General features: G+C 36.5%; 2 protein-coding genes across 2 annotated transcripts; one reads left to right on the forward strand and one right to left on the reverse strand.

Annotated features, from left to right (window-relative positions):
* Window positions 1–1,950: 1,950 nt before the first annotated feature.
* On the forward strand, window positions 1,951–3,647 carry LOC110725726 (1-aminocyclopropane-1-carboxylate oxidase 5-like). The gene is made up of 3 exons (XM_021905194.1): window positions 1,951–2,168; window positions 2,280–2,506; window positions 2,741–3,647. Exons 1-3 carry the CDS (start codon window positions 2,067–2,069, stop codon window positions 3,375–3,377), a joined length of 966 nt encoding a protein of 321 aa, XP_021760886.1. The 5' UTR covers window positions 1,951–2,066; the 3' UTR covers window positions 3,378–3,647.
* Window positions 3,648–5,546: 1,899 nt separating this feature from the next.
* On the reverse strand, window positions 5,547–22,720 carry LOC110725727 (NAD kinase 2, chloroplastic-like). Its single transcript, XM_021905195.1, has 8 exons — window positions 22,034–22,720; window positions 13,053–14,972; window positions 12,048–12,169; window positions 11,453–11,594; window positions 11,136–11,360; window positions 10,778–10,852; window positions 9,613–9,714; window positions 5,547–6,020 (listed from the first exon to the last, which is right to left on the reverse strand). Exons 1-8 carry the CDS (start codon window positions 22,244–22,246, stop codon window positions 5,817–5,819), a joined length of 3,003 nt encoding a protein of 1,000 aa, XP_021760887.1. The 5' UTR covers window positions 22,247–22,720; the 3' UTR covers window positions 5,547–5,816.
* Between the last annotated feature and the right edge of the window lie 1,722 nt (window positions 22,721–24,442).

The following is a 24,442-nucleotide window of genomic DNA, read 5'->3' on the forward strand; positions in this document are numbered from 1 at the left end:
CAATTCAGCTCAACTCCAATCAATTCAGTTCTGTTCAGCTCACTTTAGTAAACGTGAACATGCCCTTACTTTTAATTGCAAATTTTAAATTATTCTGCTATTTTTGTCTTATATTTATAACATTTCGCGCATTTAATTCTAGTTACTACCGTATAATCATTACTCATACAAATCAATAAGCAACATTTTCAATAGTTGTAACTAAAAAATGCTTGTAATAATTCTTATTAGCAAGGCTTGTCATCAATTGAGATGTTCTTAGAGGCATTTTATTTTGATCATAAAAGTGACAACTTTCGTTCTATTTCTGATACGACATCAAAGTTTCGTGTGACAATTAAATCCAAACTAGAGTAGAAGAAGGCGTGTTCAATTATAATGGATAATTAACAAACTAATAGTAGGATGATTATGGGTTGACAAAGTAGACAAAGATTGATAATGACTTATTTATGTTACTAACTGTTGGTTTTATGGCTCTAAAGTGATCTAATTACTTGACCCTCCTACTATGCCGACAATTAAGTTATCTTAAATTCTTAATTAATTAGTTGATATTCTAAAAGCAAACCTCCCATGTGTTAAAAGTCAATTAGGAGGCGTGGAGTTTATCTTAATTTAGAATATATTTTAATTTGTTGGTCAACATGAATTAGGGCTATAATACAGTATTAGTCGGTAGAATTTTGATTTTTAAGCAAACACAAATCATATGAGCAAGCTTAAGGCTTTGAAAGTAAGAAACATTTGTGCAACCTTGAAAATAGATGGTACAACTTCAGTTTGGTATAATCACTTTTTTTTTTAATAATATTTTCAAGATTAATAAGCTATATTGCTAAATTGAATCGTTATTTTTTGTATGAGATTTACCGGGCAAAAATTAAATCACAACTAATAAATAAATTAAACAATCCAATATGGTGTCGTAGTATCTACAATATGGTTGGTATGCTCGTAGAAAAGGTAGCTATTTTCATAAACGGAATGTGGTAAAACCCCATATTATATTTTTGTGTTAAAAAAGTTCCACATTGGTGCTATCATTACTAAAACTAATGCATCATTAAACACATTAGAATATATTGTGATGAACTAGTAGTTGACTGTTTGTGTCATTTTATAATATAATAATATAAAAAAGTCAAAACTTCAAAATGCATCAACTTCCCGTCAAAATAAATGAAATTCCTATTGCTATTGCAAGTACGAGACCATAACAATACACAAATGAAATCTTAGACGTTATTACTAATTATATGTTCATTGAAGTTTTTAAAGTAGTACTTTAATCTAGATTATTGTGCAAACTAAAATAATATAGTATTTGTTTCAAAATTTTCATCATTCCTTGATTAGTAAGCTTACACGTCTTTTATTGTCTAAACACGCTTATACATAGTATTAAGAAGTATTTTGCAATACATTTTATAAAGTAATATTTTTCCTTATCGATTATTAGATATATACTACGGAGTATTACTCAAAAGTTCTATGGAACAAAACATTTTCTTTTATACATATTTTTTTGTTGATTTAGTTTTCAATCAACTTTCTTCATCTTATACTTTAACGAACTACTCTTGAAAGATTAGGAAAGTGGATATATACTAGCTAGTACCATACCTATATCAATATACATACTTTAATTTGACAATCAAGTTTTATATTATGCTTTTAAACAAATAAAATTGCCTCATCAATGACACTAAACTTGACTATGCTTTTGTTATAACTAACCAAGTAATAAGCGTGTACTAGTAGCATTGACCTAACTATAATTTGCTTTATGTAATTAATATAACTAATAATTACTGTAACTCCTAATTAAGGCCTCACAGTTCCTATCACTTCAAAAAAGAAATTATCTATATATTTTTTAAATAAAAGAGTTATGATTGACTAATAATCCCACTTTTTGGGAAGAAAATTAGCATTATAAATAGCCTCTACTTCCACCCATATTCTAACACACAGCATAGCAAGCTTAAGAAAAACATAAAATCATACACAACTTTTTCTCTTGCTCTATCCCTTTCTCTCTTAACACATCTTCTACAATCACAATGGGGGTTCCCGTTTATGATTTTTCGAAACTTGATGGTGAAGAGAGGGCTGCTACCATGGCTCAGATCCATAATGGATGTGAAGAATGGGGATTCTTCCAGGTACTTTATTGCATAAATATTTGTCTTGTAATATAATTTTGATCATTTTGTTATAATGTATTGGCCTTAAAAAGAGTTTGCTAAAGTATGTGGAGCTGATTTTTCTTGCAGTTGGTGAATCATGGGATTTCAGAGGAGCTTCTGGAGAGAGTTAAGAAAATCAGCTCTGATTGTTTCAAGCTCGAACGAGAAGAAGAGTTTAAGAAGTCGAAGCCTGTGACAAAGCTGAATGAGATCGTCGAGAGCAAAAGTGAAGAGAAATTGGATGATGTTGATTGGGAAGATGTCTTTCTTCTTACTGATGACAATGAATGGCCATCAAAACTTCCTGGATTTAAGTAAGCAGTTTTCTGTATTCCTCTGCAAAATCTTATTCTTGGGTTTTCAGAAACATTTTTACTTACAGTCTATACTGGTACAATATAATAGCATAAAAATGCATCAGAGCTTGACAAAGATCTTCAAATCTCGGAGATTTTTAATCATCTCTTGAAAGGATATAGTTATTGTTTGTTGAATTATTAATTATGGACTATGATATTTAATAATATCAACAATCATGTGTATGACAGGGAGACAATGACAGAGTACAGAGCAGAACTGAGGAAACTTGCAGAAAAACTGATGGAAATAATGGATGAGAATCTTGGTCTGCCAAAAGGCTACATCAAGGCGGCCTTCAACGGTGGAGAATCTAGTGAAGGAGTGGATGAGACCGCCTTCTTTGGCACCAAGGTGAGCCACTACCCACCCTGCCCCCACCCTGAGCTTGTGACAGGCCTGCGAGCCCACACAGATGCCGGTGGGGTGATCCTGCTCTTCCAAGACGACATAGTTGGTGGATTACAGATGCTTAAAGATGGACAATGGATTGAAGTGCAGCCTGTTCCAAATGCCATAGTCATCAATACAGGAGATCAGATCGAGGTCCTAAGCAATGGAAGGTACAAGAGTGCCTGGCATCGGGTTTTGCCTAATCTTGAAGGGACTAGGCGGTCCATTGCCTCGTTCTACAACCCATCCTACAAGGCATCCATTGCCCCTGCCCCACAGCTCGTCGAGGAGGTCAAGGAAGAGGAGGAGGTGGAGAAATCTCCCAAGGAAAGTGTCAAGTATCCGAGGTTTCTGTTTGGAGACTACATGTCTGTTTACACAGAACAGAAGTTCCTGCCTAAAGAACCCAGGTTCCTAGCTGTTAAGGCCGTGTAAATTTTCTCTTTTTTTAACTTCAAGCACATAATGTAACTGTTGGAACACAAAGTTCCATCAGTAATTTTTTTTTAATCTTTATTCCTTTTTTTTTTTTTTTTTTTGTGTTTTTTCAAAGCATTCTACCCTCTAATTGTGGGTTGGTGGATGTCTTTGAAGTAGTATGGTGTTAAGAAGTTGGATTAATGTAATCCTTATTCTGTAATCTAGACTTCTTTTTAATTTTTTTGCGGTATCAGTAATCCTGACTTATTTATCGACAGCTTATTACGTACGGAGTACTTATGTTCATGTTTGGTTTGTTTCTGATACTTCCCCAAGCAATATAGCACAGTTAATTCCTTTTTCGGTTTAAATCATTTTAAAAGTTTTGACTATATCTTTCAGAAAATTACAATTCAGATTCATTAAGAAATGCAGAAGTTTCTCTCAGTTGCACGGCGATATACTTATATTTATATACATCAAAATCATAAAGTCAACCAGCAAGAAGAGATTTGTGGATAATACTATACATATTTGCAAAACTAATGCAGAGTAATAAAAAAAAATGGAAGATAACAAAATAAAGGCATGCAACAAAAGCAAAGTATACAAGCAGATAAATATCAGCTAATTCAGCAGCAACAGGTACTTCTAATAAAGAGCTATAGACCAACAGAATGCCTTCTCTTCGGTTTTCTTTTTCGCTTCACCCATTGAAGTCTTCATCATCTTAGTGAAACATAATCATAAATTGTTGTAGAAGTTCTTACTTACTTTCAGCTTTCCTATCTAAACATTAGTTTAGAAGCTAATTTTTTACTGTTTGATTTATTTATCCAAAAGTTGGTCATAATTTTAGTTACAGGATTCTTCATCTTGCTATGTTTATAACATTAATTATGCCTTCAAATTACTGTAAGATCAGGGAGCAATATTGTTCAGCCTACACCAAGAGGAAAATGGAAGCAATAATAAAACTTAATACAGAATCCTAGTTTTACCTCTGCTTTCTAGTATTCCACTGCCTAAGACACACTACTCATCTAAGATGCCCTCAAATTTCGAGTATCTCATCAAAAATGTTTTGGACCTCCATTTAACATTTGGTTTCGCTTTCAATCACCTCACAGAGCAGTAGCAATCGGTACAAAAGCTGACTCGTAAAGGATAAAATCAGTAATATTCATCTCATTGTTCAGTGTCCACAGGCCACAATAGGGTTAACGCCTTCAATTTGAATGCACTAGAACGTTGAATAAGTGTGCTTTAAGAAATTTTTGTAAGACCACCTAGAGCACTGGCCTTTACACTGCTCCCGCTCGGTATAGTTTTACTTGTACAATAGATTCTATTTCAAAGCTGCAAAGATAGCCAACCCTATACTGAAGAAACAAGGAAATGTCCTTACCTCCTGAGTCCTGACTGTTCCGATAAGATTTCTACTCCTACACCTTTTTACTCGCTACATTTAGCAACTCTATCATATATTCTTTCCATTTCAGTACAACTAGGTTTCATGTAACTCCTACAAAGCATTAATTTTGTCAAATTTCACAATTGCTTTGCAGTATTAAAATATAGTTAACACTCTTAGCAGTTTTAACACAATATCTAACGAATAGATTTTCGTATCAAAAAATATTATTTTCCATATTACAACTCAATTAAATGTTATTCTTTGTAAATCACTAAACTTTGATTACATTAATCAAATGTGGGCAGTACTACACAGAATAATGCAGTTCAACATGACAAAAGAAACAGGAAGCCTCAGTTGGGAGAAAACAAGGTGCTAGTTTAGCAAGTGAGGTAAGATGCATGTTGTAGTAGTTTGATTACTGAACAACAACATAGTGGTATGTTCTAGATCCAATCAAATTATGTTTTGGGTTTATTTTAATAATTAATGATTGGATTCCAGGTTAGTTCTTAAGGAGTACACCCATTCAATTAGATTGGAACTGCATTGTCAGACAACCAATTCTGAAACAAATAAGATTCAAGTAGAGGCTAAATTATTATAAGAAAACAAAATGTGTCATATAATGACGGTGTTAATCAGCTTCAACATACCTTTTGGTGAGAAAAAAAAATTCCGAGTTCGAAGTTTCAATGGTTTATACTCTTCTGAGATCTGGGAAATTCCTGTTATTTACAACTGAAGCAAATTGCAATGAAAATAACAGAAGAAAGATCTCTATAATGCTAGAGAAAAATAAGTGAGTTTGTTATTATATATGTATGGGACTGAAACAGTATACAGTGTGACTTCAAAAAAATTGTGTAGAAAAAAATGACGTGGCAACCGGTAACTTTACGTTGGAAGCCAAAGTAGGAAATAAATGGTATTGTTAAACCGTATAATTATGATATTTGCAGACTATATAATTAACAAAATTATGTACAGCAATTTACATGAACCTGTAAAGTCACCACAAAACCATGGAGCCTGCTTCAAAGGGCCTTCTGATCAAGCCTCTCATTCCAGTTTAGGCAACGAATTAAACTGTGGAACCAATCGCCGGTCTGATCTGCTTTGTTAACTGTCGGGATTGGATGTTGGCTCATCGATATCCGAACCGAGTCTCCTCGAGAGAGTTGTTGCCTTCTTTTTCCATCAAAGGATACCCATGCATTGCTTCTTGCATCGTCAGGAACCTGATTTGCAATTCACCGGTGATTAAATTCCAGAATGAAATACTACCCCAAAGAAAAATCTAAGAAAATTGAATAAGTACACTGCATCAATTTAATATTGAAACTTTTCCAGTGTAACTTTTATATGTAGATGTTATCTAGAACTGCTGCATCACAAGACCTAACAAAACTAACATGTACAACAGGACAGTGGATTGTTCTCAAATTTGATAACACAATCCCATGGAGCAAAATCATGGATATGATAGTGCTAACAGTTTGCATTGTTTTATTATATTTAGCATCATTTACAAAATCATGGTTTTAGCATCATATACTACTTCGTTAACTATTATTTACAACAAAGGAATATTTTATATCTCACAAATAATACCTCTTTGTTGCAAATAATAATTAACGGAGGTAGTACATTTTTTGGTGAATGAATGTTTTTATATTTTTCCAGATGGTGAATGTGTACTTAAATGTTTATTAATTATACAAGTATTTAGTAAAAGGAAATTTTGTCAGATAACACCTTTTAAGTGTGATTTGTTGTGAGAAAACACCTTATAAATTTTTTTTTGTGAAAACACACCTAATACCAGAAATTATTTGTAAAATAACACCTAAGGGTGGTTTCAGGCATGTTGACTTGGTTTCACGGCGTTGACCACCACGTGTGAGTCACGTGCGCCGATTTACCCCCCTCCCTTCTAATTTTTTACCCTTTCTTTCCCTCCAACTCTATTTTCTCTCTCCTCTCAATTTCTTTCTCTCTCCTCTCAATTGCTTCTCTCTGTGTTGCTGCTCACATCACCATTAAAAGCTTCTGGAAGTTGCTCGGCCATGGTAGTGACGAATTGAATGCTTCAATTCGTGGTTTAAATTAGGCCAAGGAATTGGGTAAGTGTAAAAGTTATCTCTCCTCTCATTTGTTACTCAATTTCTGTTTGAGTATTTGCCTAAATTCTTCTGTCCTTTTTTTTTGTGTCTGCCATGGGTAAAAAAGGGAAGCCTCGACATTACTACTACCTCCATCCTATAGAATATTGCTAAGATTAATTGACCCCCAAATAAAAAAACCCTAATTCCAATTTAAAATCCTAACTTACGATGATTCGCAAAATCAACAAAATTAATGGAATAAGTCTTTAATTAATGCTACTTACCTAGCTGTCTCGTGATTATGCCATTTGAGTATATTTGCAGAAATTGGAGCTCAAATTTGGAGTTCACCTTCTTCAAAGGGGGACAATGGAGTTTGGATGGATGGAAGAGGAGAGGGGTTAATTGGGGAAGAAATTGAGAGGAGAGAGAAAATAAAGTTAGAGGGAAAGAAAGGGTAAAAAATTAGAAGGGAGGGGGGGTAAGTCGGTGCACGTGACTCCCACGTGGTAGTCAACACCGTAAAACCAAGTCAACATGTCGAAAACCGCCATAAGGTGTTATTTCACAAATAATTTCTGGTATTAGGTGTGTTTTCACAAAAAATATTTTATAAGGTGTTTTCTCACAACAAAACACACTTAAAAGGTGTTATCCGACAAAATTTCCTTAGTAAAATGCTTTTGACCAATTTAAAAAAAGATTGGATGTAAGGGACAGAAAAGCTCAAATGCAGGGGGGTAGCACCATTACGTAACGAATGATGCAGTGCAAAGGACATGACTTTTCCCAGCGTTACATATCAGGGTTCAGCGGAACCACCAGAACAGTAACTCCAAAAACACGTTACAAAATGACCCAAGTGTTAATTCAATGACCCATTGAACTAAACCAAAATAAACTTTTTTTTCAATATATTAATTTTCCAATAGACTCGAGACTCTCCCTGCTTGAATTAAATTGGATTAAATCTTCATCGAAACATGAGCTGAACTGAATTGACCCACTCCAAATGACCCATATTCCGTCTCTACATCATCACTTACTTCTATATATTCTCATTCAAATGAACAAATATGGGAAAATGGTTGATTGTAATGCTAAAAGCAGTTCAATTACTTGTCTTCTATATTCTTCATTAAATTGGAGCTAGACAAATTTCAGCAAAAGCACAGAGATATATACATAACAAAATTTGAACTTCACCCGTTTGAGAGCTGACTAGCATGCAAATGAAGATGGAGCAAGTGCAGTGGGCTAGACCATGACAAGGGCACCATGCAGCAAGGCCACAGGATTAATAGTAACAATTAGCGAATTTTTAAAAGTAAAGAGGAGACTAATTTAAGAAATGTTCTCTCTGTTATTTTATTGATATACCCTCTCTCCATATTGATGATATTTATTTGATGTACCCATTCAACTTTGTTCTATTTTTGGCAAACACCTTTTATCAATTTTAAACCCTCATCCACAATGTCTACCCCTTCACTCATTGTATCTTATTTAATCAACCCTTAATTTTTACATAAGGAATCTATGTGATCCTGGCATACCTCATAAATTGAAGGGTAAATTAACCGAACGACAATAAGGCCTGCTTTGTTATATGGTATAAAATGTTAGGCTATAAAGCATTGCCGCATGCATAAGATGTGTGACCATACAAGAAAGGATCAGTTGAGGGATGAGATAATAAGAAAGAGAGTAGGGATTATATCGATTTGATTACAAGATGAGAAAGAACCGGTTAGGGTTGTTTGGTCATGTACGAAAAAGATCAAGTCAGTCTCCAACAAGGAGGCTTATATAGGTGCAAAGTGTTGGGATTGCAAGGGGTAAGGGAAATACCTAAGAAAACTTGGAAGAAGGTGAGTGAGAGTGATTTGAGTGCTTTGGGGAATGAGGAGAATATAGTGTTTGATAGGACAGTGTTGAGGGAGAAGATTCACGTCAACGTGTCATGATTATATATATATATATATATATATATATATATATATATATATATATAGTTTGTTTATTATATTTCAGCATTTAATTTTATTATTTTACTTAATTCCTGTTTTATAAACTTATATTAATTTCCTTTTCTAAATTTTTCTCAAACCATTATGTTTTTTAATCACTCATTTTTACCACTCTTTTAATACTTTATTAAATTTATTCTTATCATTCTTTTAAAACCCTCCTAAATTTTACTTGGATGCTTCTTATTTCTCACTTTACACACCTCTTTTCAAACTTTTTCAACTATCTTGTTATATCCTTTTTTCTTCGTCGGATATTTCCTTATGTCGATTCATGTTAGCCAACCCCAAATCATTTTGGGACTAAGGTTTGTTGTTGTTTTCATGTTAACCAACCACAAATCATAATGGGACTAAGGCTTTGTTGTTGTTTATTTTTACACCAACCCATTTTTTAACAACCTCTTTCTTGTTAGATCCGCCTTTTTTCTTACACCCACTCACTTCTCCTATGAACAAGAGTCTATGGGTTGGGTAGATCCAAAGAAAACGGAGTAAATTAATCTGTAAAAAGGGTTCCATAATGTTTCATATTCTCATAGCTTAGCCACACATACTGAAGCCACAACTACCACAAGTATAATGTATGAAGGTATATCGTCTATACGTTATCATTAGTTTATAGTGTGGTTGGAAAATTCATGTTCAGGAAGCAACATAATTTTCTTCATATAAATATAAAAATTTGACTTTACCTTCAATTCCAGTCTAGCAGAATCTGGGAGTATCACTGGCCTAAATGAAAGCGAGTGTGGGCAGATAGGGGTAAACAGCATGCAGGGAACATTTGGATGAACCTGTATATCCAGTAAATTACAAGTCAATCATTATGACATACACATGCAAATTAGTTGTACAGTTTTGCTGCAATAGAATAGTATATTGAGAAAGGAAAGCAAGAATAACAATATGAACACTATTTAACAATAGTATTCCTCACTACTACTATGATTTAGCTCTCAAGGAGAAACGTAGAACAGAATCAGAAGACGAGCCAAGAGAACAAAAGGTGAAAAGTATCTTTAAACTCACCAGACGACTTCGTCTGAGCTTCTCAATTATTAGGGCAGATGTGCCTGGGAGGCTGTGATTTTGGTTGTTAGTTGGTTAGCAACCCACCCAATATTCTTTTTTTTTTCCCCTTTCTAATATAGAGTACTAATATAGAGTATAAAGGAAAAAGGGGGTTAAAACCCTTAAAAGATGTCTAGTTGAAACAAGAATTTCATAATTTGCTGAAATTTATAATAGCCAGAATTAAATGTTGCCTTAGGACAGCTTGACGGGTGAGGTAGATATATTTCAAGTTTGAAGGCAAAAGATCACCATATATTGATATTTATGTAATTTTGTAAGGAAGATTCCATTGTCAAGTGCATGGTAATTTTTTAATGCTCATCCATCACATATATCTCCTTTTTGTTCATAGATGACCATTAATAGACCATTACCACTTATGAAGTGGCAGAGGGATAATGAATATATAAGAAAAACACATGATTGGAGATGCAGTTACATTATCAAGTTTTTTAACATAAGGATGTCTTTTCTGCAGAACATCTAATTAAAACAGAGGGAGAGCTGACAGCCATGTCTTAGATCAAGGATCTAATGGAAATAGCAACTCTGTTACCATAAGGGTAACTATGAACATCGACCTCCCCCCCCCCCCCCTTCTCAACCCACCAACACACATCTGTATAAGCCTTGGGAAAAGCCGATATTGCGTTGAAGTATATCATTGTAATGCTTTCATGAATATCACGTGAAAAAATTAATTCATAAAGCAGAATCCACAGATAGATGACAGTAGAATGGATTATAAAGTTTTTGAAAACAGTTTCAGAAAAGTAAGCTCACCATGGAACCTCCTGCAGCTGTTGAATACGCTGTGCTTCCAGTAGGTGTTGCCACAATGATTCCATCACCTTGGACCTGCATCACGTATCAATTTGGAAAATAATTTGCAAGAAGAATTTAAGGAGAAACACAATTTTTTTCCTTAATCATGTCAGACTTGGAAAGAAAATTCATGTCATACAAGTTTAAGTTAAACTGACTGCAAGAACTTTCATTACTTTTCCTACAGGCAAGTATCCTAAACACTTGTTATGGATGATTGACATATATCTAGGAGAAATTTTCAACACAAAGAAATCACCCAAATGATGTTAGGTCATAATGAAGCTAGTAAACTTTGGAATTCCAGTCACTGTACCTTGGTTATAAGTCGGTCATGCTCATAACACTCAATTTTCGACAGGTAAGGATTTGAACCACGATCAACCACGACCTCATTTAACACATCAAAAATTTTACCAGGCATTGCCTTGCCATTCCGAAAAACCTCACACCGAAGTCGCATTCTCAGTGTTATATACACACCATCTGTAGTATTATTTCCGTGAATAACTTGTCTAAGGTCTTGTTTATAGTCATCAAACTGCACAAATTACACTGAAGAAATTAGTTGATGACCAATAAGTTGAATGGAGACAAGCAACCATTTAATAAAGCACTTGGTCGGAACCGCACACTGTGGGAGGTGAGAAAGCCAAGAGATCCAAGGTTAAATGACACCACTGGGGGCACGGCATCTCTAAATAAATTTGATGCATGAAGAATCACCCCGTCTCCTCCGAGACATGCAACAAAATCAACCTTTTCATGAAGATCGCTGCAATAGAAAAACAAACTAGCTCAGAGAGCTTGCAACTAGAATTTTCCCACATGAACTGAAGGGCTAATCATGCAAATAAAATAAAATTCTATGTTGCTCAGATTTGGGATTTGGGTACTTGTGTCTAACAGGGGTGGGTATCCAAGCATTCTGACTTGATAACTATGAAAAAGACTCAAAATGAAGGGTTAAAGTGTTCAGATAACTCCTAGCAGCATACTGTGTAAGATCAATACAATTTTGGTACCAAAAAATCTGGTTTTTGTACAAAAATTTTTGGTACCAAAATCACATATTTTGGTACCTGATTAAGATTTGGTAAATACCTCACTGTGAGGCCTGCGACTTACTCTAAAGTGTCCTACCCTGCTACCCATGTCCGAGTCAAGACTCCGACATGAATACTTGAGGTAAATGAAGAGTTCGAGTGGACTTCGAAAAAATTATTACCTTGTATCTTGACCATAAAATGTTTGAACAAAACCAAATCCAGGTATTCTTGCAAATATGTCATGCACATCTGGCTCAACAAGAACATTCATTTTTTCTTGATAATACAAGAAATAAGCAACCTACACATCCAGAAGAGAAAAGATTGCCCTGAGAGGTCGGCATGACATATAGTTGCTTACAGATCAAAACAAAACATGACACATTGTTTGTCATTATTCACTGCTGTATGTCTGTTACTAAACAATATATAGTAATTTGTCAATGAGAGAGAATAAAATGCATCTACCTTGAATGTACTAACACACCAAAACCAATTACAAGCAAAATATTTGTCACAGGTAAGCAAGCAAACTCAGTGGGTGACATTTCTTGGCCTCTACAATTTAATATTACATGATACTTATCAAGTAAAAGGAGAATACATAGATGGATGGGTTTGGCTGCAGAACCTTATTAGTGGGTGCAATTGTTTGTCATCAAAGCTTAAACGACAGGTTTAATCATAAAGGAAATGCCAACATTGATGAACAAGCCCAGTATATCTAATGCAACTATTGTAAACCTAACAATAGAACACTACTACAGCCAAATCAATCTTCGCCACAAATAATTTATGAAAACATTTTCCTTTTTCCACTATTGCCATCCCTTCCCCCTGTTTTAAGCAGTTGTGAGAAGGTTGCACCAATAATGCAATGCACTGTTGTATAAGCAGATTTTTGACATATGTATGAGCTATGATTCTTTCATTATCATGTAAATTTTTGGATTAGCATTAGCATAAGAAACCATGTAAACAGCATTTATCCCACCTTCAGCAGAGTCTAGGGAGGTTAAGATGTAGACAGCATTACCACTGGCCAGTTGAGACTAGTAATGGCAGCTGTCTCAGTCTCTGAGACCCACAAAATCATCATTTAAAAAAACGGGGCCCAAAAAGATGGGGAGTTCACAAAAATTGATTGAACATGGGGAGGAAAAAGTAAGGAGAGAATTTTTTACATCTTTAGCCTCTTCCATAAGTTCTGGTCCAAGCTTCTTCAGTAATAAAACAGTCTTTGGTGTAGATTTCCACATAAGCATCTGCTGCTGTGTACTTGGGTGAGTAAATGCAAGTGACGATTCTGTCACCTTTTCTCTTGTACAAGAGAATCCATCAGTGCGTACAAGGAACATTTCAGCTTTCTTTCTTGACTGTATCCTAACAACACCAGTTGCCGAAGCACACATGTTCTCGTCAACACCCTTTTCTCCTGGAACAACAGAAGAATGACCATTACTCATCTGATCAGACTTACTAGCATCAGATGTGTCCCTGGCCAAATTTTTATTCGTCACACTAGTTACAACATCATTCCTTATAACAAGAGGCCTGTCTCCATTAACAATTGTGCCACTAGAGGCATCTCTGTAAGCTAGAGTCGTACCATTGCCTGTGGCTTTATTTAAGTCACTCAAAGAGGAATCTGTGCTGCAAGTTGACCCATTTGAATTCTCAGGTTCTGTCAGCACCGACTCAGACTCCATTCTAACTTGCTCCATTTTCTCAATGCTACTAGTGTATGTTTCTCTGGGGGAAGGAAGCAACACTGAACTCCTCCGTTGTGTTTTGACAAAAGTGGATGGGGAGATCTTTCTGCTACCAAAAAATCTGGACATTTCTTTTCTAGACAAGACATTGTTGGGAGGAAGCTGTGACTTAAATGGGTTGATATTTGCGCCTGTACCGGACTCTAACATACTAGAATTCACTTCAGTCAATGACATACCACCACTGTGGATGATGTGACCCCCCTTGGTTTGCTGAACATTTGTTTCAATAATTACAGAATCTTGACCATGCAGCACCCCATTGAAGCTACTTGTATAATCTGACATATTTGGAAGCAGAGCATTTCCATCCTTCAGCTGTTTCTCCTTATTTACACTTGAAGGTGCATCAGTTGAAGACATTCCATCTCTTCCTTGCACTAATGTTCCATCAACTGGAATGGGACTATTGGAAACGTGCTGTGACTCATAGCGAGCCACATATTGCCTCCATCTTGAAACCACAGCAGATGTTCTCCACACACCTTCTTTACTATGCAGATAGAGGGGTCTCCGGCTGGGATCAGATACCAAAGATGAAATTTTCTCAACCTGCTCCATTGAAGGTGATGTTCCAATCTCAACCGGCAACTTAATTAGTTCAACCTTCCCAGAGCCAACAGCCTCATCTATTGCAACTTGATAGAAATTGTCATTCACAGTCTCAGCTCTAAGATCAACAATGGTCCGAAACCCTTTGTCTAATAGCCACTGTAAACCTTCTTCAGTCACCTGACCACCTCTCCAGAAAGCCACGTCAGAATCAGTAGGCGTTATATCTTCTTTACTAGTGGACATAGATACTGGAACCCAATTGGCAAACAACATATGACTGGGTGACTCTTCCCCACGTTGGAAACCCAAATCATAGCACACATTTTTAAGGCGCTGGAGTTTCCTCCATACATCAAGGTTTTTATCATCTCCAGGTGTCAAATAATTCTCCAGAGCAACATGCAAGCTTTCACAACACCTCTTGATTTCACTCCTAAAAGTTGCAAGTGGCGGAAGTTTATCCTCCATAGTGTTTATTTCTTCAACTCGAAAGGATGTCATAAGTGATGACCTGCCAGAAAGAACATCTTGTCTTCCTTTATTTAAAAGAGATATCATCCATCCAAGAACCGTTACTATTTTATCTTCCAACACCTCTGAGGAGAAATCATACGACACGGTACAAACACCAGTGAGAGGGTCACATAACATGTTCATCAGCGTAGTATGTAGAACTTCTGCAGCCCTAAATATCCTGCAGTAAGCCTCCACCTCTGCAATATCTCCGGGAACAGGACCAATCCAACGCAGTTGATTAACATCATGAGGCTGATACGTCTGCCAAGCACAATAAAGCATCTTCTAATTTATTTTTAAAAAATGATGGAAAAGAGCTTCAAACAAATTGTAACTTCAGCATCCAATATGACAATATTATTCCATATTGGTCCAGCTGACAGAAGACATAATACATTTACTAGCCAGCACACAGAAATACATTTAAGATGTTGTGGAACCCAAAAATGAACAGCTGTCTGGTTTCAGTTAGTCAATATGATACCAAAATAAGAAATGAGAGTATGATACTCAAACCAACCACAACCTCTTGTCAACAAGCATTAACTGTGGGAAAACAACATATGTAGGAAAGCCTAGTTTAGCATCACAATATCTCTAAAGTTTAAACAAATTCTACAATATTGACTAAAATTTGACGATGTAGACTTACAAACAAACATCAAAACTGCGAGGAAGACACTGGAAAATCGAAATATTCGCAAAATTAAAATTGCAGAATTCACCATTATGGAACTTGGTGTGCAAGGAGACAATGATTAAAATTACTACAGCAGAAGATTTGTTGGGGAATTTGTGTATGAACAAGGGTCACAAAATAGCAAACAAATTAGAACGGAAAACTTCGAGGCGTGAACGGAATCACTTCCCCAAAAGTATAATTCCGACCCTATACTACAACCGGTTTTCACGGAAAATTACTTAGGAGATACAACGAAGAAACAATTGCAATCTCAAGTAGGATGATTACAATTCAATGTAAATAAGCCTTTGGATTTATGATGATGATAATAAGTTGCAAAGAGGTTTCAAGAAAAATAAACTTCTGATTTTTCTCAAGTATATCCAACATATGTTCTTAGAACATATATATATTAAAGCATAATCTTTACCAAAAGCCACGAAAATAACTGACATTCTTCAAGCAAAACCTTTGAGAGGAACCCACACGGGGGGTTAATCCTAGCTCATTTTCCGGGGAAGAACGGTAGAAGAAGTCTTCCTAGGCGGGGACATATGCTCCCTAGATGACGAAACCGTCAGTTTCAACTTCCTCCCTGGCACGCGCCCGATCGGGCGAAAATCGACGTCAACTCCAGGCGTCTTCTCGCGCCCGATCGGGCAGTGGTGGCCCGATCGGGCGGCTGCCCCAAACTCTAGAAGTCCATTCTCGCACCCGATAGGGCGGCGACTGCCCGATCGGGCGGCGAAGATTACGATTTCCAGACTACCCTCGCGCCCGATCGGGCGAGCACCACCACGATCGGGCGTCTGACCAGGCGATGTACAGGGGTAGCAAACCAGAGTTTGAGTTGTTCTTTATCAATCTTTAATCAAGGTTAATTGCTTTAATATTCTTTATTAATTATACACAACACCTTTGCCTAAGTAATATAATTAATTAACATGAATTATGTCTCCAATTCTCAAAATTATTCAACAATCCTCCCCCATTTTGAGAATTAAACTAGACACATTGCAAAAACATCATCATCACAAAACAATCTTATGCATAAATGAAAGTGTACATAGACTTGAACTCCTACTTAGTGCAATATACAATTCAAGAATCCGTATCGATTTGGTATCGTAAAACGTTTGAACCAAAAACAACACATTTGGAAACTCAAAGATATTACACACACAAGACTAATTACTTAAATACATATTAGCTTAACACTAAAAGCCATGTGTCCATATCTATTCATAAGTACATCAAAGCTACACCCCTAATAGCTTCTTGAAGCGGCTAAACCTCGTACTTATATAGGTAGAGTTCCAACATGCTCCTGTGCCAAAGCACTATTATCAAGAATTCTATTAAGTTTAAAACAACCTCTTTTCATCACAAAAAAACCGAAACTTTACCTTGGATGAATAAACAAGTTCCCAATCATCAATTAAGAGAATTAATCTCATTGAACTTAAGATCCAACGTCTTATTGGGCGTTAAGTTGAGATTCTCCTAATTGTGATTATTTAGGGTTCCAATCCTAAACCGATTGCCATCCTACTGTTAACATCTCTAGCCAATGCCTTTGTAAAACAATCGGCGAGATTTAAATCTGTTCGAACATAATCAATAGTGATCACACTATCCTTGATAAGTCCTTGGATGTAATTGTGTCGTACTCTAATGTGCCTTGACTTACCATTATAAACTTGGCTATAAGCCCTTGCCAAGGTAGCATTGTTATCACAATGTATCACTATTGGTGATATCGGTTTTGGCAACAAAGGAATCTCAAACATGAGATCCTTCAACCATTCGGCTTCTTTACCAGCCGAATGCAAAGCAATGAACTCTGATGTCATTGTGGAGTCCGCAATGCAAGTTTGTTTCTTTGAATCCCATGAAATGGCACCTCCCCCATATCGGAAAACCCATCCACTTGTGGAGGAATGATCTTTGTTACAGATCCAACTTGCATCCGAATACCCTTCTACAACCGAAGGATATCCACTATAAGACAAACCAAATTCTTTGGTTTTCTTCAAGTACTTCAACAAGCGTCGAACCGCTTGTCAATGTTGCATACTAGGCTTGCTAGTGTACCTGCTCAGTTGACCAACTGCATAAGCAATATCAGGTCTAGTACTTGTCATGGCATACATCAAACAACCTATTACTCTAGCATATTCAAGTTGTGAAACCGCATAACCTTCATTAGGTATCAACTTTATGCTAGGATCCATAGGTGTTGAATAAAGAGAAGTAGAGTCTTCACTCACATTGAATTTCTTGAGCACTTTCTCAATGTAATGAGATTGTGACAAGATCAACTTTTCTTTTTCCCTCTTTATCCTTATGCCCAAGATGACATCCGCTTCCCCCATGTCTTTCATGGAAAACTTTGAACTAAGGAATGACTTTGTCTTTTCAACTTGTGACAAATCAGTTCCAAAGATCAACATGTCATCTACATATAAACAAATTATGACACCTTGACCATTGTCATCAAATTTGCTATAAATACACTTGTCTGAATTGTTCAACTTAAAACCACTAGACAACACAACCTCATCAAATTTTTGATGTCATTGCTTAGGTGCTTGCTTTAGCCCATACAAAGATTTAATCAACTTGCAAACCTTTTCTTCCTGACCTTCCACAACAAACCCTTCCGGTTGTCGCATCTAAACTTCTTCCTCTAGATCTCCATTCAAGAATGTTGTCTTGACATCCATTTGATGGATCACAAGATTGTGGATAGCCGCAAGTGCTATCAACAATCTTATAGTTGAGATTCTAGCAACAGGTGCATATGTATCGAAATAATCGATACCAGGTTTTTGTGTAAAACCTTGTGCCACTAACCGCCTTTGAACTTTTCAACCGTTCCATCAGTCCTCAATTTCCTTTTGAAGATCCATTTGCACCCAATTGGTTTATATTTTGGTGGTAAAGTAGCTAAATCCCAAGTATTGTTTCCCATGATGGATTCCATCTCATCATTAATAGCTTCCTTCCAAAATGGAGCATCACGAGACCTCATAGCCTCATCATAGGTCAAAGGATCATCTTCCACATTAAAAATGTATGGAAATTGTGTTGAAACAGATTCTCTTGATCCTTCAACTAAGTACACATAAAAGTCCGGGCCAAAAGATTTTTCTTTCCTTGCCCTCTTACTTCTCCTAGGTTGTGATGATGATGTAGATGCCTCCTCTAAATGAGTTTGGTCATCAACCTCTTGATCAATGACAATTTGATCAATACTTTGAGCATTGGCACTTGGAGTTATATCCTTTGGTCTAGGAATTGAAGAAAATCGATTTTCATCAAACAATGCATCCCTTGACTCAATGGTGGTGTGAACCGACCAAAAGTCATTTTGTTCTATTACATAGAACCTATAGGATTTGCTATGATCCGCATATCCTATAAAAATGCATTCAACTCCTCTTTCACCTAACTTTTTACGTTTAGGTTCCGGCACTTTTACAATTGCCCTACAACCCCAAACTTTGAGATGACTCAAGTTTGGTTTTCTTTTATACCAAAGCTCATATGGGGTTACATCTTTCCCTTTCATGGGAACACGATTTAACACGTAACAAGCCGTTAAAACGGCTTCACCCCAAAATCCATCACTTAAACCTGAATATGACAACATAGAATTTACCATTTCTTCTAGTGTCCTATTCTTCCTTTCCGCTACACCATTTTGTTGTGGTGTATATGCCGCGGTAGTTTCATGTACTAAACCTAAAGATTGGAAATAACTTGGGTCATAGTATTCACCACCTTTATCAGTTCTTAGCTTTTTAATCTTTTCATTGGTTTGCAATTCTACTTCACTTTTGTAAATTTTAAATTTATCAAGGGCTTCATCTTTAGAGAATAACAAATAAGTGTAACAAAACCTTGAATAATCATCAATAAAAGTTACCAAATATTTCTTATTCCCTAAAGAAGGTGTGTTATGAAAATCACACAAGTCACTATGCACTAATTCAAGCAATGAATTATTTTTCTCAGAGGAAATGGTTTTCTTGTGATTTTGGTTAACATGCATGTTCTACACTTCTCTATTCTTGGATCAAACACAGGTATCATATCATGCTTTGACATAAAATACAACTTTTTATAATTAATATGACCAAGTCGCAAATGCCATAGAGAAGAATTATCATTAACAACATACACAACCTCATTCAAAGTATTTGAAATACTTAATTTAAACATACCATTACACAAATAACCAAGTCCTACAAATTGACCTCCTTTAGACAAAATAAATTTATCTGACTCAAACATCATCTTAAAACCTAATCGATTCAAGATCGCACCGGATACAAGATTCCTCCTAAGTTCGGGAGAATACAACACATCTCTTAAAATAAGAGATTTTCCCGAACTAAAGACTAGCTCCACTTGTCCTTTGCCAAGCACCTTAGTTGTACAATCATTGCCCATATAGAGAATTTCTCCATCATCAACCTCAAAGAAGGTCTTGAACAATGATCTATCATTGCACACATGCCTCGATGCTCCCGAATCGATATACCACGAACAATCAGCCTGTACACAATTGATTTCAGAAATCATACACATATAATTCATAAATGAATTAAATGAAATTTGTGCACAAGATTTACCTTGTTTGTCTTGGGATTGGCTAGCATTGCCATTCCCATCTTGAGCCTTCTTGCTCATCCTTTTCTTCCACATTGTGCAATCTTTCTTGAAGTGACCGGATTTTCCACAAACCCAACAAGCACGTGACTTTGAACCATCACCGCTTAACTTAGGCTTCTTGCCTTTATTTTTGTTTGAGTCATTACCCCTTTTTCTCACATTTTGTTTGGCATCCTCCACTACATTTACCATAGTAGGGCTAGGATTTCCATCCTTATTTCCCTCTTGCAACCGGATTTCTTCCTCAATCCGGATGTGAGAAGTCAAACTCTCAAGGTTAACATCATCCTTCCTATGCTTTAAACCACTTTTAAAGTCTTTCCAAGAAAAAGGTAATTTGTCTATTATAGATGACACTACAAAGGTCTCATCAAGAACTATGTTATGCTGTCGAAGACTTCCTAAAATTCTTTGTATCTCATGAAATTATTCCATAACAGGCCTACTATCAATAATTTTATAATTATTAAATTTACTAACAAAAAACTTTTTGCTAGAAGCATCTTCAGCCATATATTTAGCCTCTAAATTATCCCATAGAGACTTAGCAGAATCAATAAACTGATAGATATCAAAGAGTTCATCAGACATACGTATATGGCCACAACAAATATAATTGTCATTCTCCCACTTGTTGCATTTCCTCACTTCATCCATTGTTTCCTCCTCCTTTTCCTCGGGTTTCGGAGTAGCAAGAACATAAGCCACCCCAACTGTAGTCAAGAAGAAATGCATCTTCCTCTGCCACCTTCGGAAATCAACACCTTCGAATTTGTCCAACTTTTGAATGTTGGCCATCAATTCCTTAACATTTGCCATCTTTGAGATTATACTTTTGGATTGTTGGGGAATTTGTGTATGAACAAGGGTCACAAAATAGCAAACAAATTAGAACGGAAAACTTCGAGGTGTGAACGGAATCACTTTCCCAAAAGTATAATTCCGACCCTATACTACAACCGGGTTTCACGGAAAATTACTTAGGAGATACAACGAAGAAACAATTGCAATCACAAGTAGGATGATTATAATTCAATGTAAATAAGCCTTTGGATTTATGATGATGATAATAAGTTGCAAAGAGGTTTCAAGAAAAATAAACTTCTGATTTTTCTCAAGTATATCCAACACGAAAATAATTGACATTCTTCAAGCAAAATTGACGAAACCATCAGTTCCTCTCTGACACGCGCCCGATCGGGCGGCAGGCGGAAATCGACGTCAACTCCAGGCGTCTTCTCGCGCCCGATCGGGCGGTGGTGGCCCGATCGGGCGGCTGCCCCAAACTCCAGAAGTCCATTCTCGCGCCCGATAGGGCAGCGACTGCCCGATCGGGCGGCGAAGATTACGATTTCCAGACTACCCTCGCGCCCGATCGGGCGAGCACCACCACGATCGGGCGTCTGACCGGGCGATGTACAGGGGTAGCAAACCAGAGTTTGAGTTGTTCTTTATCAATCTTTAATCAAGGTTAATTGCTTTAATATTCTTTATTAATTATACACAACACCTTTGCCTAAGTAATATAATTAATTAACATGAATTATGTCTCCAATTCTCAAAATTATTCAACAAGATTCAGTCACCAACAGAAAATAGAAATTGAGCCTTGAGACACTGTTCCATTGCCATCAAAATATCCAATACAAACAGAAATAATAATGAACAAAGCACTTAAATTAAAAGATTTCACCACTCCTAAAAATAACCAAACAAGCATAGATTCAAGCATCCAACTCTTTGCAAAAACAACAACAAAAAATTTGGAATGCCAACTAGCTTAGTTGATTAAAGACACCACATATAGTACCTAAAACCTCAGATCATATCCCGTCTACATCACTGCCCTTCGTAACTCCCAACACCCCCATAAAAAACAACAAAAGAAACCCTATTCATGGCAATTAATTATCAATTTCAATGGCATCAACAAACATCAAATTACTAATAAAATCAAAACCTGTGAATCCAAACCGAAATTGAGAGTAATAGGCCTAGGAAGCTCAGCAGAAACCACAAATTTAAGGCGATGAAGCTCCTTCCTCTGCAACACTAACCCATACGAACCAACAAACAGCTTCTGGACATGCCTAAAATCGGAAAATTTGAAGTACCCATGAGGGCAAAATTGGAAAGAAGGCGCAGTGTTTGTTGCTGCTGGAGAGTGGTTCATTTCGAATTACCCGTAACCAAAGAAACCCCACAAAAAAGCATCAAAAAAGTTCGATTTTTTCCCTTAAATTTCAGATTCTTACAGCCTGATCATCAGCTCAAATAATCAGGGAAGATTCAAACTTTTGTAGGTATTTTGTAAATTTTCAGAAATTCATATTTTGTGAAGTTGAAATTAGTGAAAGACTGGTAAGATTGTGGTGGGAGCAAGAGGAGAGAGAAAGATAGTGTGGATGAAAATGGTGTGGGTAAGGTTTAGGACGAATTGGGTGTTGGGATTTTGAAAAAGGTGTCATTTTCAACCTCAAAATTATCATCTTATAATCAAACAAATCAAGCTGAATTCCTTCTTTTTATCCAAATTACAAAATTTTCTTGGGTGTGGATTTATCAGTGTTTGTGTTTGGCACAGAGGTTGAAGGTGACAATGTGATTTGGCAGCAAGCATGGATAAGAGTATAGGACAGTAGCCATACGCTTAAATGCTTGATGAGTCCTACATTGATTGGGATTGTACCCAATTAAAATGGGTTTGGACTTTCGTACTACACCCTTATTTTGAAGTTTAAGAATCGTACTTACATGGGTAAAAACGTTATTCACTCTTATGGATTATGAATTGTATCATTGGGTTTTTAAATAATGTCATTCGAGATTTAGTGGTATTGTACAAAATCGCTCTTAATGTCAGTGGAACCGTAAAAAATCACTCTTAGTATACGGTACATAGGGGCCTAATACACTATTAATGGCGATAAAATAGTTCCAATAGTATTTTATATGAGTCCATGGGTAATGGTCCCATGATTTACTCTCCAAGTAAATCTGAAACTAGTGTATTGACCCAGGCATTGCCCTGGGATGTTGCTTAAAGGGCTTCTTTTTTTTTTTAAAATAAAGTGTTTGAATTTTTTAGTATTAATAATTTAGAAATACAATGTTAAAATATTGAAAATAATTGAAAGAGTAATATGAGTTCCATTTATTTTTAGTTTGGGTGTTTTTGTGTATTCTACATTTATGTGGATGAATGAAATATAAATTATTGCTAGTTAAGATGGCAAGACATGTGACATTCATTCCATGAGATTATGGGTTCAAAACTGCAGTTAACTTATTAACACGCGTGTTATGTGTCCATCGAAGTATGTAGTACTTTGTGTTTCGGGTGAAAACAATGGGACCTTGCCGAAGGTCCAATGAAGTGGATGAAGACTTGTCCGGTCCAAATAATGCTGGGCCAGAGGTTTCCTGCACAGCAAATACACGTAAACTGGCCTCGGGGTGGATCCAAGGAAGACCCCTCCGATGCCGAAGTCAAACGGTGTTTAGAGAGAGAAAGCTATGCAAGAGATTTAATGCTTGAGGCTTTAATGTGTATTAATGACAAATAGTGTAATTGAAGGCTTTTATACCTTGGCATGACAAAGGGAGGAGAATGATTGGGCCGGATTGAGTTACGGGCTGACCATGACAATTTGGACCAATTGACACATAGTTGACTTGGTCTGATTGGAGGCTTGGGCCTTGACCTTGGAATATTGGATCATTTAATGACTAGGCCCAAGTAGCTTAATTGGACCCAAACAACTTGCCCCCCAGACCCGATTTGGAAGGATGACGGGTCGGGTTTGAATCCAATAAAAATGGAGGGAAGTAAATGATTTAATTAAATCAAAAGATTTAAATTTTAAACAGTCATTAACTAAATAACTGTAATTAGGATGATTAATGGGAAGTTGAGTGGATAGTGGGTGGTTAATCAAGGGAGAGAGAGAGTTTAACGGTTACTTAGGAAGGCTTTTATGAGGAATTAAGCATTCTGACTTTCGAATTTCTCCTTTTCTGGAAACACAAAACCATTTTCGCCATTTCTCTCCTCATTTTTTCACTAATCTCTTCTCGAATTCTCTCAAGAAACCGCTGCCTCCACTTCGAAATTCCACTGTACACCCGAAATCAAAGCTCGACGCTTGAACCCGTTGCTCCGACTCGCTGAATCGGCGAGTTTCAATTCTCATAAAGGTAATTTTCCTCGATTTTCCTTCATTTTCTTAGTTTTCTCAAAGAACTCCTCTTTTCCCGACTTCCTTTCTTGCGAATTCGTCAATGGCTCGCTTAAGAGGTCGCCGGACTGGGAGGCGAGGTCAGGTCCGGGATCCCAGGGACTGCGCCGATGTTTGGAATGGGGAACGCG

This window comes from Chenopodium quinoa, unplaced genomic scaffold (assembly GCF_001683475.1).
Source record: "Chenopodium quinoa cultivar QQ74 unplaced genomic scaffold, ASM168347v1, whole genome shotgun sequence".
In the NCBI taxonomy this organism is placed as follows: Eukaryota; Viridiplantae; Streptophyta; class Magnoliopsida; order Caryophyllales; family Amaranthaceae; genus Chenopodium; species Chenopodium quinoa.